Source organism: Salvelinus namaycush, chromosome 2, assembly GCF_016432855.1.
Source record: "Salvelinus namaycush isolate Seneca chromosome 2, SaNama_1.0, whole genome shotgun sequence".
NCBI lineage: Eukaryota > Metazoa > Chordata > Actinopteri > Salmoniformes > Salmonidae > Salvelinus > Salvelinus namaycush.
Window position 1 is genome coordinate 72,625,923 of NC_052308.1, and position 17,356 is coordinate 72,643,278.

Consider the following 17,356-nt stretch of genomic DNA (forward strand, 5'->3'; position numbering starts at 1 on the left):
AAAGCAAATACTGACAGGTCTTTTTGAATGTAGAATTAAAGAATACAAGACAAGTCGAGACAGAAAGCAAAGCTCAACCACTGTCTCACTGATGTAACATTACGCTGCCCTCTATCGTTAGGATGATGGTAATACCAGGCAGCGCAAGAAGTCCCCCCCCCCTCTGAGTTGTAGTACCAACACCAGACACCAGGTGGGCGAGCACTTTATGAGCATCACAATCCAGCTATTCTCTTGTGGACAGACAATTTTCGGCAATAATGTTACTTCTGGGTAACCGAGATTACAATCCAACCAACATTTCCCTGGCTGGGACACTTGTCATTATATGCCATTTAGCTTTTATCCAAAGCCATTTACAGTCATGCGTGCATACATTTTACGTATGGGTGATCCCGGGAATTGAACCCACTATCCTGGCATTGCAAGCGCCATGCTCTACCAACTGAGCTGGACCACATGAGACAAGAGCCAAGCACGGTCAAGTGAAGGCGGAAGCTAATTTAACTTCCAGGGAATTCTGGGTTTCAAGGAAATGTACAAGAACATTAAAAAAGTCTGATGGATATTATAAATGGTTATTCCTAGTAAGGAATTTAAGAGATATAGTCCCTTAGGAGAGACTGACATACCAGCTAGTGGTGCTTCCACAGTCCATCATCCGTCAGTCAGTCTGTCTGTCAACCAACCAACCCTCTCTCCCCGCCCTCCCAAAAGTACACAATGCAGTTTCAGCACGGTATTCACCCCTTCTCGTGTCCAGCATCAAAACTGCCCCCTCTTCATTACAGCACAATGCAAAAAATATGTGGATCTCTTTCTCTACTATTTTACACTTTCAGAGTTCGACTTCCTCTTAATGACAGAACACTTGACAAGTTTCTAAAACGTGTTAATGTTTGAATTAGTAATCAGGACCTAAAACACTACAGTACATAGCTTCTCTTAGCAACACTAGTATTTACACACTAGCGTTGCTAGGAATTAGCTTGCCATAAAACGGAATAGTCAGCCGGAAGACAGGAGTGAAATAAAATGACATTTCAACTTACTCTGCCGATTGTCTGTAGAGTTGGCCCTTATGCAGGGGGGAAATTAAGCAAAAACATTTAGTAGAACATAACTTAAACCCTGTCCAAACGTGGGTCTGTAGTCCCACTTCCTCTCTGCTTACCTCACGTCAAAATAAAAAATAAGTCTGGCACATGCGCCATACCTGCACAAAAAAGGCAAGAACTTGTGAGGGACTTTTATTTTGACATGAGGTAAACAGAGAGGAACTGAAGTCCCTGAGGAACTGCATAGGGTCTCCAAACAGACCTTTAATTATACGTTCCATTCTGGTTTTTCTCTCCATTTCCCCCCTGCATAAAGACCAACCCTACAGACAAAGTTGAAATTGAATTAACTTCTGGCTTCCGGTGGACTATTCCGTTTTTTACAAGCTAATTCCTAGCAACGTTAGTGTGTAAATACTAGCGTTGGTGAAAGCAGCTATACAGTACACTATTTAAATCTGTAGAAATAAAAACATTGGTAAGTATAAACAGAAAAACAGCAACGTAATAATAACATTTTCTACAAAGCTCTTTTCTAAAATATGGTCTCTAGCATTTTTTAAATGTCATTTCTGGCCCCGCGAAACAACTTCCAGCCGCATTTAGAAGTTGTGTGCCTGGCCAGTGTTTCTACATGATTCCTCACTCACTCATCCTCCTTTTCCTCCTTCTCCTGTCCCCTCTCTCAGTAGCATTGGACTTGATAAAAGTCATTAAAAAAAAGACAAACATGGTGTGCATCCCAAATGGCATCCTATTCCCTATTTAGTGCACTACTTTTGACTAGGGCCCATATGGCATCCTATAGGACTCTGGCCAAAAGTAGTGCACTATATAGGGTGCCATTTTGGGACGTAACCACAGACACCCCTGGCCCCCTAGCCTGGAAATCAATGGCACCCTATTCCCTAAAAAATATTGCACTACTTTTGACCAGAGCCCAACCCAGAGCCCTATGGACCCTGGTCAAAAGTAGTACAGGGAATAGGGGATTGATTTCAGCTCTGCTATAATGAAAGTCTGGATTTCCAGGCTGTCTGCCTGACGACTCACTACATACTTCAGTCAGACAGCCATCGTTGAAGTCGGTTGTGGTGACATCACCATGAGGGGTGTTGTACAAAACAAAGTCATTACCGATTGGAGCATCTCGAACCAATCAGAGTAAGCCACTGACACATTTTGAAAACGCCGCTTTACCCACGTGTGTTCTGGCTCTGTCCCAACCCATCACTTTCTGGGATCAATCAGAACTGTTTGAATGTGTCTGCGTTCTAGAAATCGTCAGATCCATGGCGTAGCGTTTGGCCGGAGCAAGGAGTCTGGGTAGCCAGGAAAAGGCTACATCACCCCGCCCCTTACATAAAGAAACAACAAAATATTTATCTTTGTTGCAAAAAGACCATGGGACGAGGATCTTCTCCCTCTCTTCAGTCGTCTTGACTGCAGTTAAGTACCAGAGGCCTGCCACAATGCCTCCTACGTCCTCAGACTCTAAACAAGCAGAAAGAAAGAAAAGCACCACACCCCTCTCTCTCCCTCTTCTTCCCTCCATCCGCAAGAGGTAGGGTAACAACCATGTATCTAGGAACATATAGAATAGCACCACTCTCTCCTTCCCTCCCAACTCCCTCCCTCCCATCTTCCCGCTCAAGTCTAGGGATTTCACATAAAAATAAAGTCAGTTAACTTGGAATAACAACAATCTTATTAGTATAAACATCTAAAATGGACTGTGTCTCTCTGTATTAATATTTAGATAGAGACCATCAACAGGGAAATGTAGACCACCATCTTCAACATCATCCTAGTCTTCGTCATCACTGCACTTTTAGAAACAGACACATTGTCAGCCTGCAGTCTCCTAAAGGGAATGGACGCCTGGTTGGTTGTTAGACACATGCATTGCCCGATGCAGAGACATATATACAGTACCAGTCAAAAGTTTGGACACACCTACTCATTCAAGAGTTTCCTTCAAGATTGTTGGAAAAGCATTCCAGGTGAAGCAGGTTGAGAGAATGCCAAGAGTGTGCAAAGCTGTCATCAAGGCAAAGGGTGGCTATTTGAAGAATCTCAAATATTTATTTGATTTGTTGAACACTTTTTTGGTTACTACATGATTCCATGTGTGTCATTTCATAGTTCTGATGTCTTCACTATTATTCTACAAATAAGCTCTGGAATGAGTAGGAGTCCAAACTTTTGACTGGTACTGTACACACACCAGCACACAGGCAAGAAAGGACACACCTGGACCGACACAAACCCACCAAGTCATCCTATCAGGCAGTCCCATCTGTTGTTTAGACAGTTACCACACCAAACACCCCCCTCCTCCTGCCAAACAAACATTCACTCTCACACACACACGAGTCATTCACATACACAACACGGCCGCCATTTGCAGACATTTAGCTTACATCCTAAACAGCACCCTATTACCTACATAGTGCACTACTTCCTTTGGGACAGAGCCATAGACCTGGGTCATAAAGTGAAGCAGTGAAGCTGAATGAGATCAGGACTCTGAATGGGATTTAATGGTTTGTTTAGTGAACAGTTTGATGCTGTCCCCTCCCTCCCTCATGAGCCAGCCAGTTTTTCATCTATATTCATTTAGCAGCGGTGGCCCACCACTCCTACATTATTGCCACAGAGGCAAAATATGTTATTTTATTAAAAAAAAATATATATATATATTCCTGCAAGACACTTTTAAATGGACAGCTGTTGGCTCAATGACTGGAAGTCTATGGGAACAGCTAGCATGTCATTGTGCTAACGCCAGTAGCAATGCTGTGTGTCTATAGGCTTCCTTCCTCTCCAGACTGTAGTACTGTATGTCTCTCCTACTGAGTCAGACACAAACAGTCTCCTCTCATTCTCTACCGCCGCACATACCACACACACTGCTGGCAGCGTACCCAAACCACCCACACACACCGACATGCGCATTCACCACTCCAGAAGCCAGACACACACGTATGCAGCACATAGAACCAGACTCATCCTGGCACAGACATGCGCATTCTACACACACTCTCTGTCTTCCAGTCAAAGGCGTTAGCGTGAAGAGCTACAACTTAACACGCATGACTCCATATATGGCAGCAGAGAGAAATGGGGAGAAACTGCACACACCAGCACGCATGCCTTTATACAGAGCCAACCAAGCATCCCATCCTCCCTCTCTCCCTCTCTCTGGAGACAGACTGTCCTCATCTCCGTCTCGCTGTTCTGTCAGCCACTCACTCTTTCCTTTAAGGCAGCGCTTGACAAATGCATTAAAAAAAAAAGTGCAAATTTCTCATCCTACTCTCTTCCTCTCTGTCAGTGGTAGAACTTGGTGAAGTCCCCAAGGATCATACCATGTGGTTAACAAAAGGAGGGGTGGGCTCCAGACCTCCCCGCCACCCACCCGCCCAGGCCAAATGGAATAGGTCCACTGGAAGCTGTAGTAGTGCCTGCCCATTACACTTTTAAACCTCTTCTTTGACAGTTAGCCTTTTCATACAAACACTCCAAAACATATATATATTTTTCAAAACTACAAACGTAAACAACATATGGCCCGTTTTAAAAGCCAGGCCTAAAAGCTGATACTTAGATAGCTCTGATCAAAAAAGAAAACAATGGTAGTTTCCAGATAGAAAAACAACTCGATGGCTTTCTTTTGGTTGGTTGGTTGAAAGGGGGAGTTACAATGACAATGTTAAGCCTATATTTTACCCAGGTTTATTTTATAGTTGTTTATTCTATACTCTGTCTGTTTGGGTTCACAGTCAGAGTGTGGGGGAAGTGTTACGATTGATTAACCCTCAACTCCAAAGCAGTGTGCGTGTGTGTTTTAGTGTGCGTTTCTACCCCAAACACACAGCAGACCACCTCAGTAACACACAGCAGACCAAGCCTGACAATCACAACAGAACCCACCGCGGACACCAACTGCATTACAAGGTGCTTCACTAACCTAGCCTGGGTGCCAGTCTGTTTCTACCCCCTTGTCAACTCCTTATGGAATTGTCACGCAATGACTTACAAGGTGGCGGCAAGATCCTACAAACAGATCTGAGACCAGGCTATCACTAACAACTGTTTCTATAGCACTAGCATGTCTATGCTCACTTCTGCTCAGTGTACAAACCCCTTGAGCACTGATCTAGGATCAGCTTGCCCTCCCCAAACCCTAACCTTGACAACTAGCGGGAAAACGCAAACATGACCATAGATCAGTGTTTAGGGGCAACGGGTTCTTCCTCCTTGACACACCATGATTCTACTGTATGATGGAATACTGGCGGTGGTGTCATCGGCTCCCTACTGGTACTGTGATAGATGGGAACTGCCACAGTCATCTTTTATCCAATCACTGATGAGCTGTAGCTAGAATGACAGTTGGTCGTTATTCATGGCTTGTCACGGTCCATCTCCTCTCTGTAGTTTCTCACAAGGTGTGTTCAACAGAGCTGGGATGTTTATAGGCTGGCAGTGTGCTGCGGCTGGATCAGTCTGGGTGCACCGGAGTGTGTGTGTGAGAGAGAGATGCAGCATCACACACACACACCAGAGTGATGGATGAATGAGTCAGCCAAGCGTGTGTGAGCACACTCCGTCTGGGATCTCACTCTCTGCCGCATGTGACAACACACACTTCTGTCACCATCCACACACTGTGTGTGTGTGTCGTATTACTTTAATTGGCACCATTGTATCCGCCCAGGATGTATAGGGATTAGTCCTCCAGGGTACTTTAATCCGTGTGTGTGTGATGAATGCATCTTAGCAGGATACACCAACCCTCCCTCAGTCCATAACGAAACCAAATACAGAATGGGTCCACCCTGTGTACACTACACACATCTAACATACTGCCTCTACAACCCAGCCCCTACACCCTAGCCCCTACACCCTAGCCCACAGCTTCATGCTTGGTCAAATGGAGACGATTCTAGTATTTGGATAAGACTTGTATTATAGTATTATAGTGCAAGACAAGTACATTATTCAGTTATTACTTGCTTAATAGTGCGAGACAACAAATATGTCACTTTCCTTCTAAATGTGAATATGGGCGTGAGCTGACATGATTTTAAAACGGTCCCTCTCTCTCTCTCTACACAGAATTCAGTAGACGTATAGGACATCATACTGCATCATCACCGTGGATATCAGATCAGAGCATCTTCTTCCTCATCCAGTCACCAACTGTTCATCTTTCAGTAACACGTCTCCTCTGCTTTTCAGGGAGGCTTGGCAACAAGTCAAAGGTCACACACACGGAGAGAAAAAGAACTATGAGAAGAGAGTCACAAATTAACAGTGGAAGAAGTAGGAATGAAAACCGCCCTCTAAATGGTCAATTTCAGGGTCGGGGGGGGGGGGGAGAGAGGAGAGGGTTGGGGGGGTCCAAAAGTCCTGCCAATATACAACATACATATACCTATTTCAACCATTAAACCTTTACGTACCCCACCCCACAAATATCAACTCCCTCCCCATACAATAGCCTTCAGTAGGACTTCCAGAGTCTCTATATAAACTGATGAATACAATCTAATCAAATCAATCGATCGATTACAATCTACTGTCCACAGACAATACATACAGGTGACTTGACAACGCTTCACGACCGATACATTCATTATCAAAACAGTGTTATTAGACAGTCAAGAGGAGACCCCCCCCCCCCATTACCCCAAAACCAGCCATTACTACCCCATTCAACCCCGACCCCATCCAACCCAAAAGGCCCCTCCTCCTAGGGAATGTGTTTCAGCGATATGGAAAGGAGAAAGGACCTTTGCCAACAAAAAAACAAACATTAAAACAAGAAAAGATTCTACAATGGGGATCAGGGAATATTTCTAGGTTAAGACCCCCCCCCCACTTACATTACAAACCTCCCCCGTCTTTCTTTCTGCACCTCTATCCCTCCATCTTTTCATCTCTCTCCCACCCAAAAGGGGGCAGACACTATGTACATGGGTCCGGGACGGCGAGAGAGAGAGAGAACAAGGGATGTAACAGATATAATAAATGAAATTGCAAGTATAAAGGGAAGAGATTAAGACATGGAAAAGTGACATTAAAAAACAAACTAAAACTGAGGGAGGAAGTATCGCCGAGAGCAATGATCAAAGACCATCGACCAATAAGATCACAATAAGCCCACTCACTTTAAAACAAAGTGCTGCCGTCTCCGCCCACAACGCCTTGTAACCCCTCCCCCGAAGAAGGTCCCGCATCGCTATTGGCTGCCGCCGCCTCTTCTGCCAGGGAGTTTGGGTCGAACCCATGCTCCGCCCCCAGGGCATCGGCCTCCATCTTGACGGCGTCTGATTGGAGGAAAGCGGAGTAGGCGTCACCCTCGGCCATGAGGAGCTTGAGCTTCGGGATCCAGGACTTCCTGACGACCCGGCGGGCATTAGTGCACATGTCAGCCGCAATGGCGTTCATCTCGCTCTCCTTGAAGCTCGGCGCAAAGTTCTGGCAGTAAACTGTTGAGGGGAGAGAGACAGTTAGGTGCTGCGGACAATATAGATGCACTGGAATGATGTGAAGAAATGCAGGTATATGACTACAACACGGTGTAGCACTGAGTGTGTGAGGCTTGTCCGGTGTGTGTGAAAGCAAAGCTGTGCACTGGAGTGTGTGACACTCACACTTGACGGCGTGCAGTACTCTGCTGTCCAGGGGCTTGCGGCTGGGGTCGTTTGTAGACGAGCGGATCCCCGTCCCACAGCTGTTAGCTAGAGTACTCCTGAGAGGGGATGGAAAAGATACACACAGTATCATTTACTGGATGTCTTCACAAACAAATATTATGCTGCCTGAAGCGCATGCACCGATGCACAAAAGCAAGCACACAAAATGTACACGCTTTCCAACAGTCAAACAAACACACACACCCTCCCCTCACCTGTCGAAGAAAGAGGCCAGCAGCCTCCTCAGTAGGACCTTGTGCCGCGTGCCGGCGCTGACGTGACAGTTCATGAGCTGGGCGCGGGAGATGAACACGGAGGTACCCGTCACCAGCTCCAGCCTCTCTGCAGGGTCACCCTCCTCGTACAGCCGCGGGTGGCACCGGTTACCTACACCAACCAATCAATCCATTCAAATGTATTAAAGCCTTTTTCACATCAGCTGCAGGTGGCAGCAGTTGACAATCAATTCATAAAAATCAATCAATACAATAAGTGTTTTTACAGTAACAGGAGCCTGGTCTAAACACAGGTGGCAGCCACCAATTGCCTATGAATAAATGAATGACAACGTGTATAGAGCCAGACATGCGAGTACAACAGTACAACTACAGTATTACTTTAGAAAAAGAAAAACAGACACTATAGTATTACAAACTAAATGAAGTCTGTGTGTGTACCTATCTGGGTGATGAGTTCGGCAGGTAGCGAAGCCAGATCCTGGCGTAGCCTCACCCCCCTGCCGCCCCGGGTCTCGGCCGTGAGGTGCTCCGGTAGGGACTCCACACGCTCGCCTGCTACTGGGGTGGTACAGAGAGGGCACACGTTACACACAGCAACATTAAACACGCGGCTACATTAACACTGAACAAAAATATTAAAACGCAACATGTAAAGTGTTGGTCCCATGTTTCATGAGCTGAAATAAAAGATCCCAGAAATGTTCCATACGCACAAAAAAACTATTTCGCTCAAGTTTTGTGCAAACTTATTTATATCCTTGTTAGTGAGCATTTCTCCTTTGCCAAGATAATGGTCAGGTGGATGAATTGTGGCATATCAAGAAGCTGATTAAACAGCATGATCATTACACAGGTGCACCTTGTGCTGGGGACAATAAAAGGCCACTCTAAAATGTGCAGTTTTGTCACACAGTAATGCCACAGACATCTCATGTTGAGGGAGCGTGCTAATTGGCATGCTGACTGCAGGAATGTCCACCAGAGCTGTTGCCAGAGAATTGACTGTTCATTTCTCTACCAGAAGCTGCCTCCAACGTCATTTTAGAGAACTTGCCAGTATGTCCAACCGACCTCACAAGCGCAGACTGTAACGTTGTGTGGGCGAGCGGTTTGCTGATGTCAACATTGTGAACAGAGTGCCCCATGGTTCTGGTGGGGTTATGGTATTGGCAGGCATAAGCTACGGACACACGAACACAATAGCAATTTATTGATTGGTAATCTGAATGCACAAAAATACCGTGACGAGATCCTGAGACCCATTGTGAGGCCCATTTAATTTTAGGTATCTGTGACGAACAGATGCATATCTGTATTCCTAGTCATGTGAAATAATTGATTTATTTCAAATTGTCTGATTTTCAAGCCTCATTGACCCTGCTTCGTAGTGTGTATATATATATATATATATATATATATATATATCTCTTTCAAAGACCTGATGTTCCAATGAAGATCACATCCCCTCCCAGATAACAGATATATCATCTAGAACTGTTTTGTTGCCATTATTTAACCAGGAAAGTCATTGAGAACACATTCTATATTTAATTTCTCTCATTCCTTCACTATGACAAATAACCTAAATCTTTTTTGCTTTCTCATATGAACTGTAACTCAGTAAAATCTTTGAAATTGTTGCATGTTGCATTTATATTTTTGTTAAGTGTACCAAAACATTAGGAACACCTTCTCTTTCCATGACAGACTGACCAGGTGAATCCAGGTAAAAGCTGCAGTATGACCCCTTATTGATGTCACTTGTTAAATCCACTTCAACCAGTGTAGATGAAGGGGAGGAGTGTGACATTTAGAGGGTGAATGGGCAAGACAAAAGACTGAAGTGCCTTTGAATGGGGTATGGTAGTAGAGGGGGTGCAACTCAATATTAGGAAGGAGTTCTTAATGTTTTGTACACCCAGTGTACAACTGGCTATAATGACATGCAGGTCTAGCTAACACTATCCTGCAACGGAGTGGGTCAGAGGAGGAGAGGGTACATGTAACGACAGATATTTACACTTAAATATGTATCTATTAATATTGACATACCTACAACTAGCATTAATGTACAGACATAAGCAAAGGCAAACAGAACATACAGCAGATAGCAGAGAGTGATGCTAATTCCCCATCCTCTTCCAAATCAGGATCACAATCAGCTGCCTACTCGTTCCCTCTAATCTCGTCTCTTCCCTCATCTATCAGTCTATTGTTCTGACCTGAAGCACTCTTGCTCCCTCCCCCCTCGGGCTGGGAATTGCCAGGGACCTCACCATACGATTTTATCACGATATGATATGTATTGCGATTCTCACAAATCTATATGTATTGCGATTTTTTACAGAGGTTTTATTGTGAATTGATGTTCAAAATATATTGCTCACCATATGTCTGCTGCAGAGAGACAAGAGGAGCCTTGAGAAAACACGTTTTGATGTGTCACGGAGATAAAAGTGCTGTAAACACATTGGCTCACTATTTAAACAGGAGATGGAGAACCAGCTATGGAATGAAAAATAACAGTTTTGGTGCAGGTACAGCCGGCTAACGCTACCTAGCAAATTATTAGAATATATTCACTACCGTTCAAAAGGGGGTCACTTAGAAATGTCCTGGTTTTTGAAAGAAAAGCACATTTTTTTGTCTGTTAAAATAACATCAAATTGATCAGAAAACAGTGTAGACATTGTTAATGTTGTAAATGACTGTTGTAGCTGGAAACTGCATATTTCTTATGGAATATCTACATGGGCGTACAGAGGCCCATTATCAGCAACCATCCTGTGTTCCAATGGCACCTTGTGTTAGCTAATCCAAGTGGCGCAGCTGAAAACTGTGATCCTGATTAAAGAAGCAATAAATCTGGCCTTTAGACTAGTTGAGTATCTGGAGCATCAGCATTTGTGGGTTCAATTACAGGCTCAACATGGCCAGAAACTTGTCAGTCTATTCTTGTTCTCAGAAATGAAGGCTATTCCATGCAAGAAATTGCCAAGAAACTGAAGATCTCGTACAACGCTGTGTACTACTCCCTTCACAGAACAGCGCAAACTGGCCCTAACCAGAAAAGAAAGAGGAGCCTCTTCACTGTTGACTTGAGACTGGTGTTTTGCGGGTACTAAACTAGACACTAATGTACTTGTCCTCTTGCTCAGTTGTGCAACGGGGCCTCCACTCCTCTTTCTATTCTGGTTAGCGCCAGTTTGCGCTGTTCTGTGAAGGTATTGTACGAGATCTTCAGTTTCTTGGCAATTTATCACATGCAATAGCCTTCATTTCTCATAACAAGAATAGACTGACAAGTTTCAGAAGAAAGTTCCTCGTTTCTGGCCATTTTGAGCCTGTAATCGAACCCACAAATGCTGATGCTCCAGATACTCAACTAGTCTAAAGAAGGCCAGTTTTATTGATTCTTTAATCAGCACAACAGTTTTCAGCTGTGCTAACATAATTGCAAAGGGGTTTTCTAATGATCAATTAGCCTTTTAAAATGATAAACTTGGATTAGCTAACACAACGTGCCATTGGAACACAGGAGTGATGGTTGCTGATAATGGGCCTATGTACGCCTATGTAGATATTCCATTAAAAATCTGCAGTTTCCAGCTACAATAGTCATTTACAACATCAACAATGTCTACAGTGTATTTCTGATCAATTTGATGTTATTTTAATGGACTTTTGTGTGCTTTTCTTTCAAAAACAAGGACATTTCTAAGTGACCCCAAACTTTTGAACGGTAGTGTATATATATATATATATAATTTTTTTAAATAAATACTTGGGAGTCAAATATTGGTATAATATCGTCCCAAAATAATATTGCGATATGTGACTTTATCAATTCCCCCCCCCCCCATAACTACGCTCCTCCAGATTCCTACCTCACCAACTCTCGCTCTCACCTGTGGCGCCCACATTGAGCATACTGTACATTGTGTACATGTTACAGATCTGCCTGTACTGCTCTTCGGCGCTGTCGTCGGTCACTTCCTCTTCCTCCTCGTCATCGTGGTAACTAAGGGGCGAGTCGCTGGTGTATATGCTCAGCGTCCCCGGACTCGTTCCGTCCGGCGTCCCCACGCTGCTGCTGTTATGGTTACTGTTGTTGTTGTTATGGTTACTGTGGTTAACAACATTTCTGCCCATTGCATCTTGGGAGTTGCAGTTGTTTGATGAGGCGGAGGAGGAAGAGTAGCGGGCGGCTTTCCTGGACCCCCCTCCTCCCGACCCCCCTCCCCCGTCACCGCGGTTGCCCCCCTCCCACAGGCGCTTGGCGACAGGGCTGCACACCACCGAGTAGGACGTGGCCTCCTGCTGAGAACGAGAGAGAAGAGATTAGCTACATAACAACTATTTAGTGTGTTGTCATCCATTCATCATGTGAGAGGGCAGCCAAACATGTGCATTTATGCTTGAGCATTGAGTGTTTGTGTACTTCCTTGTATGGCACAGGAGACAAAGAAGTTCACAGCTTGCACCTTTGACCAGATGGGCATACTACAAAGCAGGATTAATTAAATAAGGATTTTTATTTTAAAAAACAAATAACTATAGAATTTCTGGTTCATTAAGAAAGCTAAACTTGTTGAGTCAATTAGACTATGTCCACTTCAAGCTTATCTTTCAAATAAAGACATTTTAGAATATTTAGGCAAGTTAGCCGCCTAACTCATTTATCCTGCTGTGTAGTACACCCCTCTGCTCTATGAAAGACCTGACGTTCCACTGAAGATTGCATCCCCTCCCAGATAAGATAGATATTCTAGAACACACTTATTTGTTTTGCCTTTCTTTAACCAGGAAAGTAATTGAGAACATTTAATTTATATTCCATTCCTCCACTATGACAAATAACCTATATATTTTTGGCCAACTCACCTGCTGTGACTGTGGTGTGGGTTGTGGCGTAGTCCCGCTCTGCTCCGTCTTCACCCTCAACACCAGGGGGAGGGGTGTCAGGCAGGAGGCGGGCCTACATGCTGCCGAGGAAACCACCCCAGCCCCTCCCCCTGTGGTTTGAGTGACAGGGCTCTGGGGCTCGGACAGCGGAGTCTCTTCTGCATGAAGACCCTGGGAGTCACAGCTAGGGGAGGAGACCTGGAGGAAGAATATGCAAATGAAGAGGTAAATAAATCGGAGAAAAATCTGTAAAATATTTAAGACTATGTAAAGTGTGAACTGGAAAGCTTTGACAAGGAGAACCTTAGCCTAATGCAGGGGTAGGCAACTAGATTCAGCCGTGGGCTGATTTTTGTTGGGAGCGAATAAATCGGGGGCCGGAAAATACCGGTAATTATAATAATTTGCACACTGGAAATTGATCACAACAAAGCCCCAAAAAGAGATTTAAAAATAACAATCATTTCATACCTTGATTACATTGAGACATGATCATGTCTTATATTTTGTGAAGGAATACTTGGGAACAGATTTCATAAAATAAACTAAGTTTAAGCTGAATTCCTGGTGATTTTACAGTTTATTTTTTATACCAAAAACTAAAATAATAAATATATATTTACTATAAACTTTGGGGGGGGGGCAAAAGAAAACACCTGTTGCCAACCCCTGTCCTAATGAAACAATCCACTTGTGCTGTCAGTTGCAGTCCAATTATCTCCCAACATCTACCTATGGCGATAATTATCTCCCAACATCTACCTATGGCGATAATTATCTCCCAACATCTACCTATGGTGATAATTATCTCCCAACATCTACCTATGGTGATCATAGGAGCTGGCAAGACAGCACAAACAGGTTGCTATGGTTACACTAGATACCTTAAGGAAGAACTCTGTGCCCTTCTCCATGATCTGCTGAATCTGCAGGAAGCCTGCGGTGTACATGAGGAGGAACTGGTCCCCCACGTTCATGCTGAGGCGGCCTGTGTAGCAGAAGGCTAGGATCTGTTGGAAGCTCTGGGGCTGGACGGCCGGGGGTAGCTCCACCACACTGCTCTTCCCTCCAGCGTTGAACAGGTCCCGGAAGTAGGAGCTACTGGCCGCCAGGACCGCCCGGTGCGCCTGGGGAGGGACGGAGAGAGGAAGGGGTGAATACATATACAGCACACAGGCTTCTTTTTAAACAAACTTGAGGTACAACCAGAGAATATTTCACCAGGGTTCTTAACCCTAATCAAAATTCAGGCATTATCAGATCAATCTAGCCTAACAGGCTGTCGCCCTAACTTGAAGGCTTGTCAATGAGGTAAATAACGGTTACCGGTAGATTGGTTCCGTTTACTCCCAAAAACAACATTGATGTTTATCTTTTTTTTAAACCCCTTTTTTCTCCCCAATTTCGTGGTATCCAATTGGATAGTTGTCTCATCGCTGCAACTCCCGCACGGACTCGGGAGAGGCGAAGGTCGAGAGCCATGCGTCCTCCGAAACACAACCAAACCTACCTTGAAGGCGTGTCCCTTGACAACCACGGAGACGTCGCAGTAGAGCCCCTGGAGCCTCTGCTCATTGAGACACTCCAACACGTTGTTGCCAAAGTTAGGGATCGCCATCTGTAGCGTCTGAGCCATAACGCTCTAGCCCAGCACCACCGGGTCTATAACAAGGAGAGAAATGTTATTAGGTCTTGTCTATGTCATGGGTATGTCATGTAGGCTACAAAGTTAGGGGTCGTCATCTGTAGCGTCTGAGCCATAACGCTCTAGCCCAGCACCACCGGGTCCAATAGCAGGGAGAGAAATGGTTATATAGGTCTATGTCATGTACGGTATATGTTATGGATCGCTTACTGTTTGTTGTTGATTATTGGAGGTGAGAAAGGGGGGGCGGCAGAGGGGAAAAGGGAGAGAGACTGGGATTGAAATAAGGAGAGTGATGGGAGGGAGGGGGATAGAGTGATGACTAATGCACCTTTAATAAAGAGCGCTAGAAAGAGAGCTCTTTTTCTTTTCTTTTTTTAAAATAGCCAATTAAGTTTGTCTCATTCATTTGAAATAACAAATGTCCAATTCTGCGGTGGGTAACTAGCTTTTGTCCTACTTCGTTGTTTTGTTTTTGAATGAGACAAGAGAAAAGGCAGCAGAATTCCATTACATAATTATTCAGTTTTGTTTGGTTTGTTGCCATCCAGCCTTGATGTGTCAGATCACAAGTAGAAAGAATGCCTGTCAAGCTTGCCTCTCCACAAAGAATCCTTAAAAGTTTCCCATTCTTTTTGGAGACTTTGCATTGAAGAAGACTGCCACAACTTTAACTGACTGGCGGCACATAAGACACCATGATACCTTTTAATTTAGATTATTTTTAGAGCACTAACTGTGTAATGAACCACATGTGACTGGGAATCAATGGAAAGGCCACGGCCATGAGCCAATAGGCGAATAAAAAAACACTCCGATGGGGATTAGGCCTATTTAATAACAAGGTCAAGCAAAGCTAATTTCATCAACACTCATACGATTAAACAATGAACGGACCTATATGTTGTCCTTAAAAACAGCTACTCAAGTGCCAACTGAAGGAAAATAGCCTATGGAATAGCCTAAAAACAAACATTTTATATTTATAGGACCGTGGCTAATTAAGATCTATGGTCTTGCTCTTTGCATACACATTTGTATCTGTAAGTTAATATACATGTATTTCTCCATTAAAACTATATAAACAGAGAAAGAATGCATAACAATTTATCTACTGCCACTGCACAAGAGAGCACGCTTTCAACTTTTCAATAATTATTCTCACAACTAACAATTAAAACAGGTTGAACTTTATAGTTAGCCTAGTACATTTCCTTATCAGCAAACTGAGAACATATTGGTTAATTTTGATAGGAGGAATGCAGAACAGAACCAATCAAAACGACCACCTAAACCCATCATCACATTAGGTTCCATTTCCTCTTGTGACACAACATCCAAGAACATAAAGGCAGTTAATTTAACTGATTTGACCTCTAACCCTCTACCTACCAGTAACATTATATGGCCACACGTCACCACCACACAATGTTTATGTCAGGGTTATGTGAGGGACAATAATATTACATAATCTGAATAAAATTCCATATTTTGCCACCTGAATTGAAGTTTTACATTAATGAAAGAAAAAATATGTATACTTTATTCAACCTCTAACCCCCCCAGCCGTAACATTATAAAACAACACACCACCACAAACCGATTAGTCAGACAGGATTATATTACGGGTTAAGAAACTAAATGCTATTTTTTGCTGATGCCACCTTATTTTTATTTTGTACAAGCATATAAGATCAATTAATAAGCGCACATTCAGCAATCTAATCAAATACAAATGTAAAAATATTTTTATATAGATGATAGGCATGGCTGTAGCCAACAATCAATCAATCAAATACTATGATATTCAATTTCCTGGTTTGGGAGGTGAAAAGGTAGCCACAGTTAGCAAGTAGCAAGCTAAAAGCTAATGCTAATTTGATGTTAACCAAATTAAAATGTCAAATTCTTGAACGTCCAAGTCATCAATTGAACACTGTCAAGTAAAAGCATTTGCTTATTTACTTGAAAACATTTGCTTTAAAGAGTCAAAAATGAAGGAATCTACTTTGCATCAACCGGCATGTGGCTATATTATGTAGCTAGCCTCCCAAGAGCACGAATAATATTAACTTTAAACGGAATATACTGTACTTCGATGAATCATTAATAGCTCAATCTCACATCGAAGGATAGCGGGAGAGACTCGACGGTGCCCGCCAAGGGAAGACTAGAGGCTTGAACAGCGGTAGAACAGCCAGACGGAGTGGGCAGAGAGCTGTCCGTGCCCCGTTTTGTGCCAGTATCTTTGCCCCGTGAGATTCGGAGCGCTCGGGCTGGCACGGGCCGGGGGGCGACGGAAAGAGCGGACGGTTGGATAACAAAACAATACTTTATCACCGGTTCTCTCTCTCTGTTTATGTCGATACATCCGTTAATTTGCTCTATCAAACTAGCTAAAAGACAACGGCACGTATTCTGTCACAAAAATAGTAGAACAAATAAAATATTCAGGAGTTCGCATCACCCGTCGCTCTCGCCCCCACTCTGTGCCAGAGCTGTCGGTTAGAGTTACCTCCTTGGGCCTAGGCTAGCTACTCGGGATACACTGTACTTTTATTTTGGGTTAGCCCATCGCATAATGTAACCCGGCGCCATTTGAGTTATCACCCAAATTAAGTATTTGTCGCCCGAAACAATGGATCATCCAATTAATGTTTCGTTTAGTAAAAATCTGAATTTCTAAATATTTTAGTTATTTTTGGGAGGTAGCTTGGGGGGTGGCCCCCGGTCAACGCTCAACAGGTCAATCCGGGACAAACGTAGGCAAGCAACTGGGGGGGCGAGTCAGACTGAACCATG

The 17,356-nt window shown here is 43.8% G+C and overlaps 1 protein-coding gene across 1 annotated transcript; it reads right to left on the reverse strand.

Annotated features, from left to right (window-relative positions):
- Positions 1 to 6,967: 6,967 nt before the first annotated feature.
- Positions 6,968 to 14,565, reverse strand: LOC120027998 (nucleus accumbens-associated protein 1-like). Its single transcript, XM_038973108.1, has 8 exons — positions 14,420 to 14,565; positions 13,794 to 14,036; positions 12,889 to 13,107; positions 11,913 to 12,324; positions 8,443 to 8,562; positions 7,981 to 8,152; positions 7,724 to 7,821; positions 6,968 to 7,558 (listed from the first exon to the last, which is right to left on the reverse strand). Exons 1-8 carry the CDS (start codon positions 14,543 to 14,545, stop codon positions 7,239 to 7,241), a joined length of 1,710 nt encoding a protein of 569 aa, XP_038829036.1. The 5' UTR covers positions 14,546 to 14,565; the 3' UTR covers positions 6,968 to 7,238.
- Between the last annotated feature and the right edge of the window lie 2,791 nt (positions 14,566 to 17,356).

What these genes read in the sequence shown, in the direction of transcription:
- LOC120027998 (XM_038973108.1), bottom strand. Translation starts at nt 14,545, where the DNA reads ATGGCTCAGACGCTACAGATGGCGATCCCTAACTTTGGCAACAACGTG. An exon ending in CTGGCCTCTTTCTTCGACAG is followed by an intron (nt 7,822 to 7,980) that starts GTGAGGGGAGGG and finishes ATCCCCTCTCAG; the next exon opens with GAGTACTCTAGCTAACAGCT. An exon ending in AGTACTGCACGCCGTCAAGT is followed by an intron (nt 7,559 to 7,723) that starts GTGAGTGTCACA and finishes TCCCCTCAACAG; the next exon opens with TTTACTGCCAGAACTTTGCG.